This window comes from Platichthys flesus, chromosome 7 (genome assembly GCF_949316205.1).
Source record: "Platichthys flesus chromosome 7, fPlaFle2.1, whole genome shotgun sequence".
In the NCBI taxonomy this organism is placed as follows: Eukaryota; Metazoa; Chordata; class Actinopteri; order Pleuronectiformes; family Pleuronectidae; genus Platichthys; species Platichthys flesus.
Genome location: NC_084951.1, coordinates 9,902,239 through 9,920,510, shown reverse-complemented (window position 1 = coordinate 9,920,510; position 18,272 = coordinate 9,902,239). Strand labels below are relative to the sequence as shown.

Genomic DNA, 18,272 nt, shown 5'->3' with positions numbered 1-18,272 from the left:
GGGATGTAGTAACCCGACCAATCACAAGCCTTGCGGGCTGCGTGAGGCTCGCGTCGTTTTGTCGTATAGTTAGAAAAATTGGCGGACACACGCAAGCCGCCAGAGGGCTCGAAAGGGGCGTGTTGCGTGTCTTGTGTGCATGCGTGCGTCCGTGCAACACGAGTATAATTTGGCCTTTAAGCCTGAAACATGCTTCTGCGACTGCGTCTGCGTCTTTTCACGCCGCTGTGGCGCAAGACTCGTTTTCATTCATGCTTCCCCAACCGTTGCGTGTCTTACAAAGCCATTCCGCGCCAGAACACTAGGCGGAGTAATGCTTTTTGTCGAAGACGACCTTAGAGACGCCTTCTTTCTTCTTCGTCGATTGTTTATTTACATAGCCACTGCGGCTCAGCCTTTTTCTGGAGGACAAATCCGCCAGTCAGTGACAGGTTATACAAGTGATCATACTATCGGATATCTTCTGCCAAGTGCTCTTCTATTTTGTCCATATTCGTTCTTCTAAATCTTCCGTGATTTCTGCCGGTATTATGGGGCATGAAACCGGAAATGCAGCTCCAGAAGGGATGTAGAGCAGACCAATCACAGCCTTGCGGGCTGAGTGAGCTTGCGAAGCTTTGCCGTAAATTTTAGAAAAGGGGGTTGACACCCGTCAGCACGTAAGGAGGGATACATAAGCACGTAAGGGACCCGGAAGGGCTCTTGCGCTTACGGGCCCGTGAAAACGCAGAAGCATGTTTCAGGCTTTAAATAACAGCTGGCTCCCATCCACTCCCATGTTAAACCTTTGTGCGGGTCACACTGGAGGCTGAAGCACCGCGCTGCGTCAAGGCTGCCTCGCGCCGTGCAGCGATCGTTTCGGCGTCGAGTCTATTTTTTGCGCTTGACGTGAGCGTATCGCACCAGGAAACACACTGAAAAACGATCTTAAACTATATTGATGACATATTTTATATGATATAAATAATCAAATATGCATCCCATACTTTGAAGTCCCCTTCTGTTGTCCTGGAGTTTTAATTTGACCAATGACATTATTAAATGTCCCCCTCTGCCCATCCACTACAGCCACACAAGCAGTGATACAGATACAAAGAGAGAGAGGGGGGGCTACGTATTCGCCACATAGGCTTGAGTGGAGAATACGTAATTTACCTCCGACACCCGACATTTAATGGAGCAAACAGCGGAGAAGTTCTTCAACATGGATGACATTAAATTAATAATTGAAGTGGAGAAGTGGAGTGAGTTGTATGATCCTCGGATCATGTTGTATAAAGACAACACCAAGAAAGACAATGTTGGGACGCTGTTGCTTAATGTTGGAGCAACAAGTAAGTATGTGCTTTTAATCTACCGGATCAACGGGTGATATTATTAGCGCTGCCCGGCGGTGCAGCGTCACTTCAGTGTCCGGTGTGAACAGCCAAGCGCCGGACCAATAGGGATTAGCGCGGTGCGGCGCTTTGGAGTCGCCTCAACGTTCTGTGTTCCTCTTTCAAAATGAATGCGCTGTCGATGTCTTCTAAAACAGACTCAATGGCAGCATCTACACATCTGAGCTCTCCAGCGGCAGGCATGTTTGTTGAAAAAGAATTCAACCCAAGGGCACTTTGATGACGTGGTTGATTACGTTACCGTTGATCATCTCTCCATCATCGTATAAAGCCCACCCTGACAATCTGTTTGTCCGGTCGGGCATAATTTCTCCCAAACGGAGCGACTCCAGACCGAACTTCCCGACCTCAAATGTTGTGGGCGGGGCTAAATTCGTCTGGCATCCAGGCTAGTACAATGCACCAATCGCTTAGAAAAAACAGCGACCTTTGCAAACCGGGTGGTGACAGATGAGATCCGTGTTTAATGATGAAACATAAGAAAGCTGACACTTGAGATCAGAGAGGCCTAAACATGTGAACGGCTCTTATTGGGGCAACCATTTTATCAAACTTTTTTTTTCACTTTGCATGTAAGATCTGCTATAGTCATTTTGTGGATTATTCTTTCTAGGCCTTGATTATAATTTTTGATAGATTTAGTTCAGTTTAATTTAGGATGAACTAGTGAGGACTGGGAAGAAGAAAAATCCTGAAAACATTAACCCGCAGCTTACTTACAAATAATATGACTAGTGATCACCCGAACTTCGGTAGCGGCCGATATTCGCCTCGTTTACTGATATCGGCTTATCGGTAATAATTTTGACTTTCACCGATATCGTTGGCCGATGTTCATATTTGTGGTAAAACCACTGGGCACGTACCGGTGTAGAAGGCGGGCTGTACATTTGCTCATAGTCACCTCGGACAAGGAAGATATGTTTTCGTCCGTTTTTTCGTTGTTTCTTTTTTTTTTTTATACTTTATTTACAATTTTCAGATACATAACAAAGTGTTGACAAGACATAATACAAATTCACAAACATAGACATATGGTCTTTCGGGAATGTTCTCAGAATAGCCCTATCTAAAATATAGGACCAGGTAAAACGAATAAGTGAACAGAGCAATATACTTTATCGTAGCCAGGTAGGTCAGGGTTGTTGTGGAGTTAAAGATATATGGCAGTGCGCCAAAGCAGGTCTTTCTTTGTTGTTTCTTAGCAGAATTAAACAAGAACTACGGGACAGATTACCAAGAAACCAAATATTTTTTGTTTTGTTGAAGATCAAGGTTTCCTTTGTATCTGTTCTTTTCGGGGTGTTATGGGACATTTTTTTCAATTTCATGTTGTCATGTTTGAGGGGCCGGTTATGAGTGTGCGCAATTGGTTGCAGATCGAATTGAAAATCTGGTCATAGTGAATTTAAAGATGGTTTCATAAGGAGACTGTTGGGCCCTGACGGAGGTGTGTATTCCATTCTAGTTGAACATGAGATCTCTTTGATACATAAACCAGAACCTTGATGTTATTTTGTTTTCAATAAGCTTTCAACTACCACTGGAAAAACCATGGAACACAGTAGGTTTGATTTGCAATCCACTTGAGGGTTAATAACGTACAGTAGAATGCAGTTTGGTGTCCAGCAGCAGATAGGGAATATAGCAGTTGTGTAAAAAAAAAGTACTCTAGTCTCATTCTCAGGAAGTCATTTCAGTCCCAGAAGCTGCAGGCTGACTTCTTGTTTTCTCTCACATCCACCCACTACGCCTCTAATAATCCATCAGCCGAGGCCTCCTCCTACTATCCATCCATTCCTTACACTTTCTATAGCTCTTCATACCACCTCCTCTTCCTCCCGTAACGCACAAATCTCCCATATACAAGCTGCCAAAGGTCTCTGCAGGCACCTCTCTGATGTAATAAGATGGGAACTCCAGTTTGACCTGAGATCTGGATAGTTTGCACGAGATGAATAAACAGCAGGAAAGCCTGGAACACAGGCTGTAAGTGGTTCTGAAAAAGAACGGCAACCCTCAGTGTTACATAATTCCTTTAGATTATTGCTGCTCAGTTTTTCCGCTGTCACAATCAACTCTTTCTCCCTTTAGCAGAGTGGCAGCAAACCAGGCACGTTTCTTTTTCTGTAAGTTTTTCCACCTCTTGTCTTAAATAGCCCTCTATCATGGTTTATGCCTTGAAGTGTGGTTGTTTTTAAATCCTCTTTGGCCGTCTCGTGCAAACAGTGGCACCAAAATGATGATAGTTGCCCTTGGTTCTTTATTGCTCTGGCTGCACTAACAGATCATGATGTTCAATAAGTGGCTGTGAGCTCAAAACAGACTTTTACCACCATTTTGGTCCACAGCAGAGTCGTAATAATATGAGCCTCTGCAGCTTTAAGCTTATAATTAAGCATTAGACATGTGCTACATGTGATATTTAAAAAAAACTCCTTGTGAGCACCCTCCTGCTCACACTTTCATCCATTTTATTCCTGTGGTTCTACTCCTCCGTGCTGCCTTACACAACCAAAACTCCACACACACACTTGCAGCTTGTTGATATAACTCCAGAACATCCAGCATCATCCCACATAGGGTGAAACTGCCTCACCTCAGCATCCCACACACTCCGCTCTCTCTCTGCAGCGCGGGCCTCAGCGTGAGGCTCGTGCACATCCCTGAGTGGAGTGTCGTTACTTTCTGCTCCTCATCCCGATGACCAATGCTACTCTGCAGGATTTTAACACGGCTTGAGTGAGATATGATTTATTTTCCTTGAAAGCAAAACTACACAAGCTGCAAAGGAAGGACATGACAAAGAAACTGTGTTGTGTTTCCTTCTTGTTTTACTATTGCAATAACACTAATGTAATATTTTGGCTCACTAATACAGAGAAACAGTCAAACAGATGTCCCTTATAAACCTGAAAGGGACATCGTGGACATCACAAAAATGGGTGGAGAAATTCACACCTAGAATTGTACCCAAGATTTTATTTGACGTTTGAAGCAGAAGATTCTCCCTCAGACTTCTGATAGACATACAGGTGTCATCTTACCCACATGTTGTATCACAACAGCTAACAGCAATTAAAATACATATCAGTCAATATTCCGTTATAAATGTATGGACGAAAATAAGATACAAAGTTAATTAAAACTAGGTTACACCATATACAATTATTTCACACACACATAGTTGGTATTTCAGTAAAGGAAATGAAATGTTGTAAATGATTATGACTGTCTAATTATCTGTTAGCATAGGGAGTGTCAGGCTAACACCATAGATACAGATGAAAACACACAACTCAAAAGCATTTCACCTGGATGTTCAAGTTGTTCCCATATCTCATGTCACACATGGTTCTACAGTGGAAAAAATGTTTAAATTGAATTATATTGTTTAAGTACATATAAATGCAACTTGGATTTTCAATAGAAGTAAATGCACAGCTAATAAAGCAACGTGAATTGCTTCAGATGATATATTTGAGAAATTTCCCATAATAAAGAAGACTAGCAGACACTGGGTGGAAGTGAAACTAAGAGAAGTCTGCTGTTGTGCAGCAGAAGGGCAGCAGTCAGTAATAACATCAGTGGGTGTGGAGGACGTTCAGAGTGTCGCTGCACTCACTCACTCTGCTTTATGATCAGATGAAGCTCTGTGTACGTGGGATCCTCAATTTATCACCAGGCTCTGCTGTGGGACCTTTATTGCTGCGATGAACTGAAGCTCTGCACCAGCGAGATTTAAAACCCAAGAGACGAGACGCCGCACTAATAAATCATTATCTGTATTTATGGCTGTATAGTGTTCAGCAGAACTTATAACCTGCGACTGAGTTGATGGATTAGGATTTGGTGGTGTAGCTTTCAAGGTTTGAGAATACCGATCTAAATGTAGAAGACGAAGATGTTGCCCTACTGAAAATATTTAAAATTTATGAAATTGACATTTTACAATACTGTTTAAAACCAGACAAAAAAAATGAACAAAAGGCGGTTTCGCACAGTTGATATGAAAGATGCAAACACAGAAATGTGCAAAACAAAGACAGGGGGCAGGTGCATGAATGAAGAGAGAGCTAATTAAGACTATATTTTGCTTGCATTTTTAAGTGATGTGGCTCCTGCTCTCTACACCTTTTTTCTCCGCGTGTTCCTTGTGATTAGGTCTGCCCGTCATTCATATCACATGTGTATTGATTGAACTTAAGAGCTCTTCCCCACTTCCTCCCTCCCGAGACCATAATGAATAGAAGCTGGGTGTTATAGAAAGTAATTTATTACACAAACCAAAGCTAGTTTACAAATACAGTTTCCAGTCCTGTGCATGTGTATAGTCTAGTATGAACAGACCCACATTTCATATTTACAGACTTTTGCATACAGCTTGGTTTTACTGTTCCTTTTGTGTACATCACTGCTACAGCATCCAAAATCAGGATTTAAAATACAATAAAAACTAGAAATAAAAATGATTTGTACATAAAAGGAGACTAGAGTTGTTTTTTTTCCTTTTGTCTTATCAGCCAAGTTTGTATTGAAAACAAACAAACAAAAAAAAGCCAGCACACATGGTCATAGTGATGCTCTAGACAGGCAGCCGAGGGGCCAGCCTTTCTCCTGACTGCCTAACAACTTTGGCAGGGATGATTGACGAGTCGTTACACCCATTTGAAAATCATCATAAAAATAAAAAGTTCAGGTAAAGCACAAAAGAAGAAGATTAAACTAAAGCGACAACACATGAGCAGTCCCCTAGTCTTCCACCTCCTACTTTTAAATACTGATAGACGACATATTTATGACTTTTTTTTTTAAAGCAGAAAACAAAAGTATGAAAACAACGACACACAACTGGGCATCTGGAACAGGCTCCTCCCTGTGGACCAGGAAGAAGAACCGGAGGGTGCAACACTCAGAAGAAAGCCTCAGTCTTGCAGGAAAACACACAGAAAAGTCAGGGAAGGCTGGTGACTCATAAACCCAAATATAACTGGCCACACTTTCATTTCTAAAACAAAAGACTTAAAAATTAAAATAAAACATTTAAAGAAATTAAAACCAAGTGTTTTTCCAACACAAAGCCGGTGGTTAATTCTCACTGAGCATGTAAGGGATGAAGATTACCTGAATGTTTATCTCCAAATCTGACCATTCTGGGGTTTCCATGCAAAGTATTATGGATGAAAAGGTCATATTTGTCTTTATAGGTTAAACTGTTAATGCAGATGGTAGATAGCAACATTTAACCAACCAAAGACAAACAAACGATGGCTAACATGAGATTATCAGAGCCTGTACATTTGACCTTTTTATACATGCCTACACGCAAACAAAAAGTAATCATTTGTCCCAAATAAGGAGATCAGTGGTGTGCATGTAAACACAAATACTTTCTACTCCAAACCAGGGGAAGGGGAGCACCAGCAGTCAGCTATGTGGAACAGGAAGGGATGTGAGTGGAGCAGAGTTTGCTCAGGTTGTACTACGCAGGACAGGTAGATACCCTTTTCATCCAGTGGGACAAACAATTCAACTGCCACTGATTCAGTCGAGAGAATTGATCAAATGTTAAATCCCCTTCACGTGAGAGCTGATCATCTCCAAATGTAGACGGATCAAACACCATAAAGATTCAGCAGCATGTGGACAGTTCAGTGTCTGTTAATGACACTGAGGGAGTCCCTCTGGTGCTCCTCTGGATGCATGTTAACTTCCTCTGTAGCACTGCGGTGATGCCTGATATTAACAGCAGCGGCTGCAATACAGGTGGTGAACAGAGCCACTGGATTGCAGATCAGCATGTAGCTTTAGTTTAAAGCCCAGGGCTGAGGGGCAATTTAATTTGAACACAAACTGTAAACCAACTACAGTTCATCTGCAAATAAAAGAATTTACTATCAGGTCATAACAAATAATCTGAGTGAGAGCAGGGCTCAATGTGTTTGTCACTGATTCTGTACATATAGGATTAGCCCCTGTCAGGGACTAAATGGAACTGAGCTGGACATGTGAGCATGTGACTCCAAGCCTCTCTGATAATACAACACACAAGACCTGAGCACCTGAAAACACATGACCACTGGTTTCATATAGAGCATCCAATCCGGGAAAAATTCTCTAAATTCCCAATTTTAACCAAATTGCTTTTTTATTCTTGAATTAAACTGCAAGCCATTTAACCTCAATCCTGTTTAATGCACTGTTTATTGGTGAGTTTTTCAATGTTGGAGCTGTTAAAACAACTTTTCCAGATCACTACAGCGCATAATAAAAACTTTGAAAACAGTTCTGCACTGGTTAAGTCTCATCAGGGTCACCCCCAAATACTGAGATTCAATCTTCCCATCTGTCTAAGTCCAGATATTAACACATTGGGATAAATGTCCCACTGAGCGTGGAAAGGACCAGGATCTCTGAAGGTTCTTTATCAGTGTAAGTGGCTTGAGACACATGACAAGGCTGGTGGAAATGTCCCACCATGATGGTAACCCTACAGGTGAAGAGCCCAATGTTTACAGCGGTATTCATATCTTGCGCTCCCTCGTTCCTCTTCCTTCCACCCACCCGTCCCGGTCAATCAAAGCTTCCCAAACCCAAGTCCCAGGGTCAATTCAGTCCAACAAACAGCCATTTTACAGCGGTAGTAGTTTACTGCTTTTCCTCCCCCCCTCCCCCAATCTAGCCTTCCCGCAATCCCTCCCGATGCCCTAGTCCCATGTACAGTAGCCCAGGGTGAAAACAGTCCATATGTGTCAGCCATTTTACAGCAGTACACATTTATTCCTCTGCTTTCCGCGGCGGGCCTGCAGTGCTGCCCTGGTGGCCATCTCGAACACCTCCCGTACGCCGTCCTTGGTCTTGGCGGAGCATTCCATGTAACCAAATGCTGCGATTCGTCCAGCCATGTCTCGGCCCTCCTCTGATTTCACTGGCTCCTATTGGATGAAGAAACCCCAAGATCTCAATTTAGAAACATAACCTAACTCCTTGCTGATCATAAGTAAGTAGCAAAAATACAAGCCATTGAATATTGCTATGAAAACTTTTATCAAACTAACATGCACTCTTGGGGGTCACAGTACTGTTGTGAATTTTTAAATCCTCCACCTCGTCAAACCATTCGACATGGGATTAGTCTTCCTTTGCCTTATTTAATATCAAGAACTCCCATCGGTCAAATAGCTAAAATCATTAAAGACCTCTTTCAACTATAGAGACAAACCTAAACTGTAATTTGGCCCAAGCACAGAGGATTCAGTTACCTGCTTCATCTTGGCCAGCTCTCGGCGCGTGTGCTCGTCATTACGCAGGTCTTTCTTGTTTCCTACTAGGATGATGGGAACATTGGGGCAGAAGTGTTTGACTTCAGGGGTCCACTTCTCTGGAATGTTTTCTGTGAGGAAAAGAACAGCTCAATTAACACTGGCCAGACAGCAATGTCTTATTTGTGTGTATATGTAAATGCTATGGGTAACTTTCCTAAACTAAAATGGTGCAAGGCCCATTACAAAGTGAAGAATCTTTACTTTATTTTTTTATCTTTCCAGCTGGGCAATACGTTTTCTTTCAGGGGACAACCACGGCTAAACTAAGTGCCATGTACTCCACTAAACTGGGTTGAGCTCTGTGAGGAACATTTCACTTTAAGTATATGTCAATACATTAAAACTAAATAAAACGCTGGAAAAACTTCCTCTTGCTACAAAACAAAAAACCCGACTGAAACTGACATTGGAATCACTGCATAAAAGGGATTTGATGGCAGAGCAATAATGCTTATCTTTAAATTAATTAACAGCTAAATAGGCTAAAGCAGCATTATAATTAGCCTGACTTTTACAAAGTAATTTGAATGAGAATCAATGCAGAGATAATCTGCTTCAGAAAAAGACAAATAAGAGTCTCCCTATCTCTACTGAGCATCAAATGTAAAAAAAAAGTATTGCTCAGCAAAAAAGTGCTGCTTCAAACAGAAATGTTATCTCTGAAGAATGGTTATCTTAAACAACTTTAAAGGGCAAACTATACTACAGTGGAGCCATGTTTCATTACAACTGTATCTTCCTCTCATTTAACTCTGTTTAATTAATGTGGGGTTCTTCAGTTATCTGCAGCTTTTATCACCTCATTTTATGAAAATCCATTTTCATATGATCAGGAGAAAGGGAGTTGTTCTAGTTTAACATCAGGACAAATGATTTGTGTCAGTGTGTATGAACATGAGCAAGCAGTTCCCCTACAACTCGTCTCAACAGGATGAACACATCATCTACAGGCCCCAGAAATAACTATGTATGAGAAAAAGACGGGGGTTAAGAGGAAGGACAGAGATGCTGTGTTTTATGCTGTGCATGAAAATGTGTCTACTTGCATGCATCTGTGTATGTGTGTGTGGTTTGTGCTCACCCAAGCTGTCAGGGCTGTCTATGGAGAAGCACATGAGAATGACATCAGTGTCTGGGTAGGAAAGAGGTCTCAGCCTGTCATAGTCCTCCTGACCCGCCGTATCCCAGAGAGCCAACTCCACCTGACACACAGAGACAGACAAAAGAAGGACATTGAAATAGTGGAAAGACAAATAAAAAAGGAGAGACATGATCAATATCAAAAATCACAAAAGACCTCATACTGACAAGAAACTATGGAAAGGACATTTATTTCCTCAGTTGACTAAAAGAAATAAGTGCATTCTAATAGATTAAGATTTGTTTATTTATACCAAACACATGCAGAGACATGCACTGCACACTCATGCAATGGTAGGTAAATTTAACCTCTGCATTTAACCGTGCAGGACACACAGAGCAGTGAGCGACCATGTACGGCTCTCGGTGAGCAGATGTTGGGGGAGTAAGGTGCCTTGCTCAGGGGCACTAGACAGGGTAGGGAGACTCTTGGATTTTTGGACAGATCAATCCAGGTTCGTCTTTTGTTGTCTCTCCGTGGAGTCGAGCCCGAGAATCAGAGACCTTCTCTGCCCATAGTCCAAGATTCTACCACTAGACCACCGCCTCTCAATAGCAAAGAGTTATGACTATGACGCGGAAAGCAAACACTTGACAAACACATCATAAATGTCCGTTTGAGGATTTCTAGTGCCATTTAATGTTTTGTTAACATTAAAGTAGTAAAATTTAGATGCAGGACTATCTTTTAATTATTCAGATTTTGAATATCATGAAAGAATATAAAAGTCTGAGTACTGTGTTGAATCTCCGCATTTAGCCTGACAGATTTTCACCTTAATCTTAAATATCTGGTGTCATCATGCAGTTTCGGCCATGATTCAGACGGTTAACCTTGAGGATTAAATTGAACTACAACCAGTAAATACAGCTATATTTTATTAACTTAAACAAAAGAAATGTTGGGAGTAATTTCACCAACATTGCTTAATTTTTTTCCTGTTTTGTAGAGTACATTTTTTTTTAGATCCCTGGTATTGTAATCTGATTTGGTTAAAAAAAAGAAAAGCTGATATTCAGCAGAAGAGATCTTTGTGTATTCTTGTTAATAGTCTTGAATAATAATTACCTCTGCCAAGGGGTTAGTTTTACACCCCTGTCTATTTGCTTGGATTGTAAGTACGATTATACAGAAGCAACCGACTGGATTTCCACGAAACTTTTAAGTATAGGACATAGGTCAATAGAGAATCCATTCAATTTTGGGGGACAGATCCAGGACATTGTGGGCAAATTTCAACATTTTTGGCAATTTTGCCAAGGAAAATTCATGTATCTAGTAGTGAAGGATTTGTTTACATGTCTAGAAAACCCAAAATGGTCACCAGACCCTGGTTAATGGGTCAATTAAATGTGTTTTAAATAAAACATCTACAAAGCAAGCTAAAAATAACATGCCATATTTTGACAATTGTGTCAGATATGGAAATGGTGCGCGATTAAGCACCCAGGGAACAAAATTAGCCCTGATACCAACACAAATACAATTGCAGAGACTAAAAGAGACATGTGTTTTGTGACAAAAGGGAAATGAGAGTAGATGACTCAGTACAGTCAAATGACAATCTGTAAATTATTTGGATTATTGTTTATTACTTTAAATCACTGTCACCAAACAAGGTTTTCCCCAGGATGGGAAAAAACTGTCTCAGCTGTCTCACCTGTTTGCCGTCCACCTCGATGTCAGCCACGTAGTTCTCGAACACAGTGGGGACATAGACTTCAGGGAACTGGTCCTTGCTGAAGACAATCAAAAGGCAGGTCTTCCCACAAGCTCCATCCCCCACGATCACCAACTTCTTACGAATGGCTGCCATTTCTGAAGAGAAAAGTGGAGGAAGTAAAGTTTATAAATCAAAAAGATGCATAAAAAGGCATTTTAAACAACAGCATCGGTCAATCCAAAGAGGCCATATTGATGTTTTGTGACTTTTTTCCAGTATAATCAATTTAAGGCATTATGAACAAGAAAACTAAAAGCAGAGGCTGTGCCATTTTAAGGGAACTGACCAGTGAAGCATGGTTCAGGTGATGCAATGCAACACAATTGAGGTTCAGAGCCTCACGAAGTTTGTGAGATGATGAATGGGATATCCATATCCAGATATGTAATTGTTTTTGTTTGAAATATCGAGGACTTTAAATTTAAAGTTTTTTTTCTATGCATAGCGATGCAGACGACTTTTGTTATTTTGCCTGTCTACCACAAGGTGTAACTAGTGCTTCCTGGTGTAACATTAAGCACAGCTATTGCGCATTGGTCCAGTTCAATAAAGCTATTATTGTCATCTACACATTCAGCCCCCTTTTTTGCAGTTTTGGAATCGAAATGTGGAATTGATAGCGATACCCAATTTAAAACGTTAACCGACAGACAGTTTTGATCTGCAGCAGCTTTCAAAGACTAGCCACAGTCAGGGTTAGGCCGGTTACATTTTCTGTGTCACTTTTATCTGGGTTATCTGGCCTTGTTTTGAGGTTCTGTTTAACTAAACTGAAATAATTTGATAGCATACTACTGTAAAAACAAATACTGATCTGATAAAAGTTCTACATCTTCAAAATGTCTTGCACTTTATTGTCTCACAATGGCACAAACCAGTCTGTCCTCCTCCCGCTTTAGTTTTGTCATTTTATGTCTGTCCATACGGCGGTTAGTGTGTCGCTGACCTTTTCAGCCACTATAAACAGTGCGCTGTCTACGCCTTCAGCTTCCAGCTGCAGTACATTTCTGATCAAATGTCCGCCTTTTCTTACTCACAGCAAAGGCAGACATTTTTTCAGTTATGTTTCCATATAACACATCTGCAATGGTCCACTGGGCACAGTAGTTACATTCACTTGCCATGTTGAGTATATTTTTTCACAGACAAAAGTACCCTGCCGATTCCTGCTCCCTAAGAAAAGTCTTTCAATCTCAGTCTTTTATTGTCCTCAAGCTCCATTAGTTCCTGGCCCTGAAATGCACCATGGCACTGCAAGCATCCTATAAATGGTAAAGGAATAGGCTAAGTAGGACAGCAATCTGTCAAAAAAGATTAAACCTTTCCTGCTGACTGGAGGAAAAAAAAGAAGACAAAAATGGGGGCAGCTTTAGCCTGGAGCTGGATGTATATTTTCAACATGTCATCAGCAGGTATAGTGGCAATCTAAAGACGCAACCTTGTTTCAACTAAAGCAGCCTAGGTGCCTGTAGGCAAGTCATTAGCGTCGCTAATTGTTCCTTTAGCGCTGATTACAGCATACAAGAGTCATGGGACTGGTAGTAATACATAGCAGAGGGCTGTCCCTGGAAGTCAATGATTTCAAGCCAAGCTAGGGCTGCACATAGATTTTCTATCTATATTGTATTTCACTATTAATATAAGAGTGAATTCAAAAATAAAATAAAACTATATAATAATTTTTATTTGTTTAATCATCTTCGCTTAAATACAAACCAAGCTGACAAAAAATAAAGTACGCACTGAGGGGCATTAAATCCCAGTCTGAACTGCTAATCTTCCTTTTACAGTCCCAAATCTCTGATGAAAATGTAGAATGATGCTGGGATAATAGTGATCAACAAGTAGTGGGTTTATTACTTTGGAGAAAGCTAACTGAGCTAGGATAAAAATCAGTGACGTATTGCACCGTTCTAAGAAAACGGAAACAGTGCTCACTAGGAGCTATTCAACCTGATCAGCTGTACAAAAGGATATGCTAGATTTTGTCATACGAGCACTAACTAAATAAAATACACAAAATTTCTCCTCAAATTTATAAAATGCAATTGACAGAAAAGCTGGTTATGCAAACTAAGTTTGTGGCTACAGTAAAGACAATTTGAGTGCATGTGAGATGTACTCCCCTGATTATAATCCTATTAGATAAGGACCAGGCTGCAAGTGGAAATATTTGCTCTCATCTGCATGTTGAGTAGCGCGAGAAACACTGAGATCGACCCAACATGATCAAATCAATTAGGCTAGCCCAACACAGGTATTATTATTTCACATAACACATTGATGCTTGCCAATCTGACAATTCTTGCCATCATGTAGAGTAATGATTCAAAGAACAGTCACCATTGTCATTAATGTATTCCATATGTGGCAGAAAAACATAAGACATGAGAAACTCACGCAGGTTAAACTGGACAAACCAGACACCTTTAACGCTGATGAACTCTGAAAGACTCTACAGACAGACTCGAACACATTCGCTAGCCTAACAACATAAAGAATAAAAAGAATCCACAGTGCAACAACACCATGTAAAAGCCCATGGTAACGCTACTAGTCTCCATTCAAAAAGACCTTGAAAAATAACTCAAGTCCTCATCAAATTTTCAAAGAAGGTCATTGTCAGGACCAATGATTAAATTACTCTCCAGAGCAAAAGAGTACTCTCAGTATCGTTTTAGCCACTTTTTTTGCTATGTGGAGCTGTGCAAAACCGCTCAGGCACTTTGAAAAGGTCATATGACCTATAGGTAGTGAAAACTCCCCCTAAAAAGGACAGAAAGAGCAACAGAACAAAATCTTGAGACAATCCCTTTCAGTGATAGACCTCCCTGTCAGTTTTGTAAATCACTTTATTTCACTCAAACTCAGGCACTACTTTGACAGCAGGCCTGCGATTTAAACCCACTCACGTGATCAAATAAGTGTTAAACAAAACACTTTTCATCCAGCAACATTTCCTTGTATGACACAGCTTTAACTGGATATTAAAACAGTTGCTGTGTGCATCATGATTCATGAGCCTGTCTTTTAGAAAACCCAGCATAGACAGCAGTTGCATCTAAAGCATGTGTGTTTGTATGCCAGGAAACACCCCACGCAGTCTTCAGGGTGGAAAATTAGCCCCTGCTTAATGATGCTTAACACACTGTCAATCAATTCATATTTTAATTTGACAGAAACACAGCCGGTGCCGTTTTTTCTGCCATCTGAAGGACAATTTCTGTAGGTAGGTCCATTACAGTTGGAACAGAAAATAAATGCTAAACGCAAGAATGTGGGCCACCTACGTGTTATAGATGGCAAAGAGGAATACAGCCTGGATCTTGAATTAATGAGCCAACCTGATTGAACCTTTTTTTCTTAACCGAATTTTTCAACCAGTCTATTCAAACCATGTGTATAATAATTTCTAAATTTGAAGTCTCAACAGATTATATCAAAACAGGTGTTCCCTATCAATTATGTGTGGAATCTCCAAACCTTAGATTTAACTAGCTTAATTGGATGTCATATTAAGACTATGATATGCCGCTTCCTTTATTAAAAACTGAATCTCTTAAGCACGGACCTAAAGACACAGCAAGCAGTCAAATCTAATCAGCCAATGACATACACATATATACTGGGAATAACCCTGTGTGCATTAGGAGATTTGGGGCAAATTGAGTATTGATTGAAATTAGATTCTGATCAGCCAGAAATTGTCCTTCACCACAGTGGAGCAGAGGATACATTTTATTGAATGGCTTCAAGGGTGACAGTGTGTAAAACCTGCAATAAAAAACTGCACATCTTCTCCTGCTGAGGGTGCGGCAAGTCAAGAATTCAGTGCTATTCCAGAGGCTGTTTTGACATCAGCAAGAACAAAATAAGTAGAATTCATTATAAATGTTTCTTTGAGCACCAGACCCAAATAATTACATCTGAAATGACAGGCACTTGTTTGCACAAGCAGTCATATCTGGACACGTATTGACTGAGAATTTATGGATGCCCCGCATGATAAAGAAGCAATAATTACACGTTTCTGCAGCAATAATCAACGTTATTACTTTTCCCTCCAAAACCATGCCCCATACACTAAGTTGGTCTATGCATCTTTGGTCAATGCAGTTATAGATACATAACACTCAAACCATACGTGGTCAGATACTATGCACTTAAATGGCAGGTTAGAAAACAGATATAGGCTTTGCGTGGTCCATAAGACATCACATCCAATAGAAGAAGTTGTGTGTCTTGGCCCAGAGAGCTCACAGTGTTCCAACATTGTTTTTAAAACAGCCAGCCACTGGGTGGGTCACTAGAAAGATGGCGTCATCACACAGGCAACAGATGGCCAGTGTGTCCGCAGTGGAAGAATGGGTGGGTGGCCCCGATCCAAACCAAACTGCAAAGCGAGACCCGCACATAGTGTATATATGACTTATAAGTGGTGAGAATGTTTGTTGAAACAAAAACGTCAAGTTAGAAAAGCAAGCAACTGCACTTGCAAAGTGGAGACGGTGAGCTCTACATTGACACGTTTTACTACGTACAAACAGAACGGATTGGCGTTGATTCAAACTACACGTATGGTTTATATGATCTTGATCTGTGAACGTGCTTTAAAATTAAAATATAATAACAAATATCTACCAGCAGCAGCAGTTCCTCAGTAACGCTGAGTAGGAAGCCGCCTGGTCAGTCCAAGTCAGGAAAAGAGCCTCATTGTTTGGCTGCGGCTGACTCGTCCACCTAGGCCAGTCTTTGCGATCCACTTTACAAGCGAGGTGGAAGTTAGCATAGTTCGCCAAGAGTCCTCGCTAATATCTGGACGCGGTCTCGGCCACTAGAGTCCCTGCAATCCGCAGAAAGCAGGGTTCACGCCCGCACAAGTGGAAAAAGTGCGGAAGCCGCCCTGAGACCGAGGTCGGCCGGAGGAAAAGCTAATTTGGCTACGGTTAGCTAACGCCGCTAGCTGTTAGCGTCTAGCTAGCCCTGCCTTTATAAGCTGCGTACAACTTTAAATAAACTAAAGCGTTGTGGTTCTAAAGTGAACCGTGGCGAGAAAGTTGCCGCTTCGGGCTGGTCTGGGGTCGAGGAAAGTAGTTTACCTGTAGTTTCTGTGGCGCGCAGTTGGATTTTCTCAGCGTTTCCCGGAGCAGAGCTGGTTTCACCGACCAGTCGAGTCGCTCGCTGCTTCCTCACAGGCTCTCACAATGAATTAGTTCACGTGAGCGCGCAGCCCGGGTTTGTAGTTTGCGGCTGGGGGGGAGGGGTGGCGAGCACGAGCGCGAGAGCCACACCTGCGCGGGCACGACGCCCCTGCGCTCTGAGCCGAGGCAGAGTCTCGCGCTGAAATGTGTGATAGTGTCATTATGTGGAGCCACGAACACCGTCTATTTCCAGGGCGGACATTTCCATCACAGTGTTGTCACATGCAGCTGATTCTGCTTTTAACCTGGGAACACTGAGCATGGTCAGGTCCCAGGCTCATGTGTTATTATTACAGGTGAGCTAATGCTTCTATACGGAAATAAACTAGTGAGGGGGTTTACTGCTATCCATCTATGTTACTGGGTCTCGTGACATACTTTGAATGGCTTCTGTGCTGGTTCCATGTTGAATACGTGATGGGGGAAGCCCCACATTTAAGCAAGCTCTGATACCAACCCAATCACAGTCAATGGAGCTCATTGCAGAAACTGCAGAAAACCGCAGCTGTAACTTTCTTTCTCTGTGGATGCAGCCATATATCTATAGATGCAGCTGCCTGGGTTCCTGCAGTTAAAGCCTGGAGTTAGGACGCTCCCTGGCGGTAACATGAGGTAGCTACTTATATTTACAGACGCAGGAGACAGATCAGTGTTAGGACTCCATCATGGACAACTCAGCTCTGTCCCAATTCCTATCCCTTGGCCCTACCCCTGGAAAATAAGTGTCCTTCGCTGGGAGTGCCCACCTCCAAACGGAAAAACAAGGGGGAGGGCTAGAAAATCTTCCCCTGGAAATTGGGACCCCAACATCATAACAGTGAAAAGCAATATCAACCAACATTATTATTTTAACAACCGTCATCAACCAACATTGTAACAGTGACACACCTGCCAACTTTTCCTGAAACGCTTGTCACAGTGATTAAATTATTTTTTTCATTTGCTACTGGATTAAAATTAAATAAAAACAATTTTGTTATTTTGCAAGTTTTCATACTTACATTTGGTAGCATTTTATCCGCCGCAGTTGCCATCTTGATTAGCTTCGTCCGTTCGTAACGCATTCTGGAGTTTCTCTCTACCCATAGATTTTGAGGGGGTCCTAAATACACTACGGTTGAAGGGGTGTTTGATGGGATAGATGGCCACTACCCCTACATCACATAGATAATTAGGATGACACTACCCCTTCATGGCCACGCAGAAAACAAAGGGATAGGGCCAATAAGGAGGGCTTGAGGGGCGAACTGGGACAGGGACCTTGTCTTCCATTGTTTTATTCTCATAGGAAAGCACTGTGGAACACTGATGTGAAAAGTGCTGTATAAATCAAGCGTATGATTATTATGAACATGGCTTTGGACAGTCAAAGAAAATGCACCCAGACACAGGGAGAACATGCAAACATCACACTTTCTTGTGAGGTGCTTACCAATGAATCACAGTTCCGCTTCAGGGCATAAGTCAATTGGATAAATGGTCCCT

The 18,272-nt window shown here is 41.6% G+C and overlaps 1 protein-coding gene across 1 annotated transcript; it reads right to left on the bottom strand.

The window, feature by feature from the left end:
* Nucleotides 1–5,655: 5,655 nt before the first annotated feature.
* rhoab (ras homolog gene family, member Ab) lies at nucleotides 5,656–16,808 on the bottom strand. The gene is made up of 5 exons (XM_062392522.1): nucleotides 16,686–16,808; nucleotides 11,524–11,681; nucleotides 9,804–9,924; nucleotides 8,660–8,790; nucleotides 5,656–8,332 (listed from the first exon to the last, which is right to left on the bottom strand). The coding sequence occupies exons 2-5, from the start codon at nucleotides 11,677–11,679 to the stop codon at nucleotides 8,159–8,161; spliced, it is 582 nt and encodes a 193-aa protein (XP_062248506.1). The 5' UTR covers nucleotides 11,680–11,681; nucleotides 16,686–16,808; the 3' UTR covers nucleotides 5,656–8,158.
* Between the last annotated feature and the right edge of the window lie 1,464 nt (nucleotides 16,809–18,272).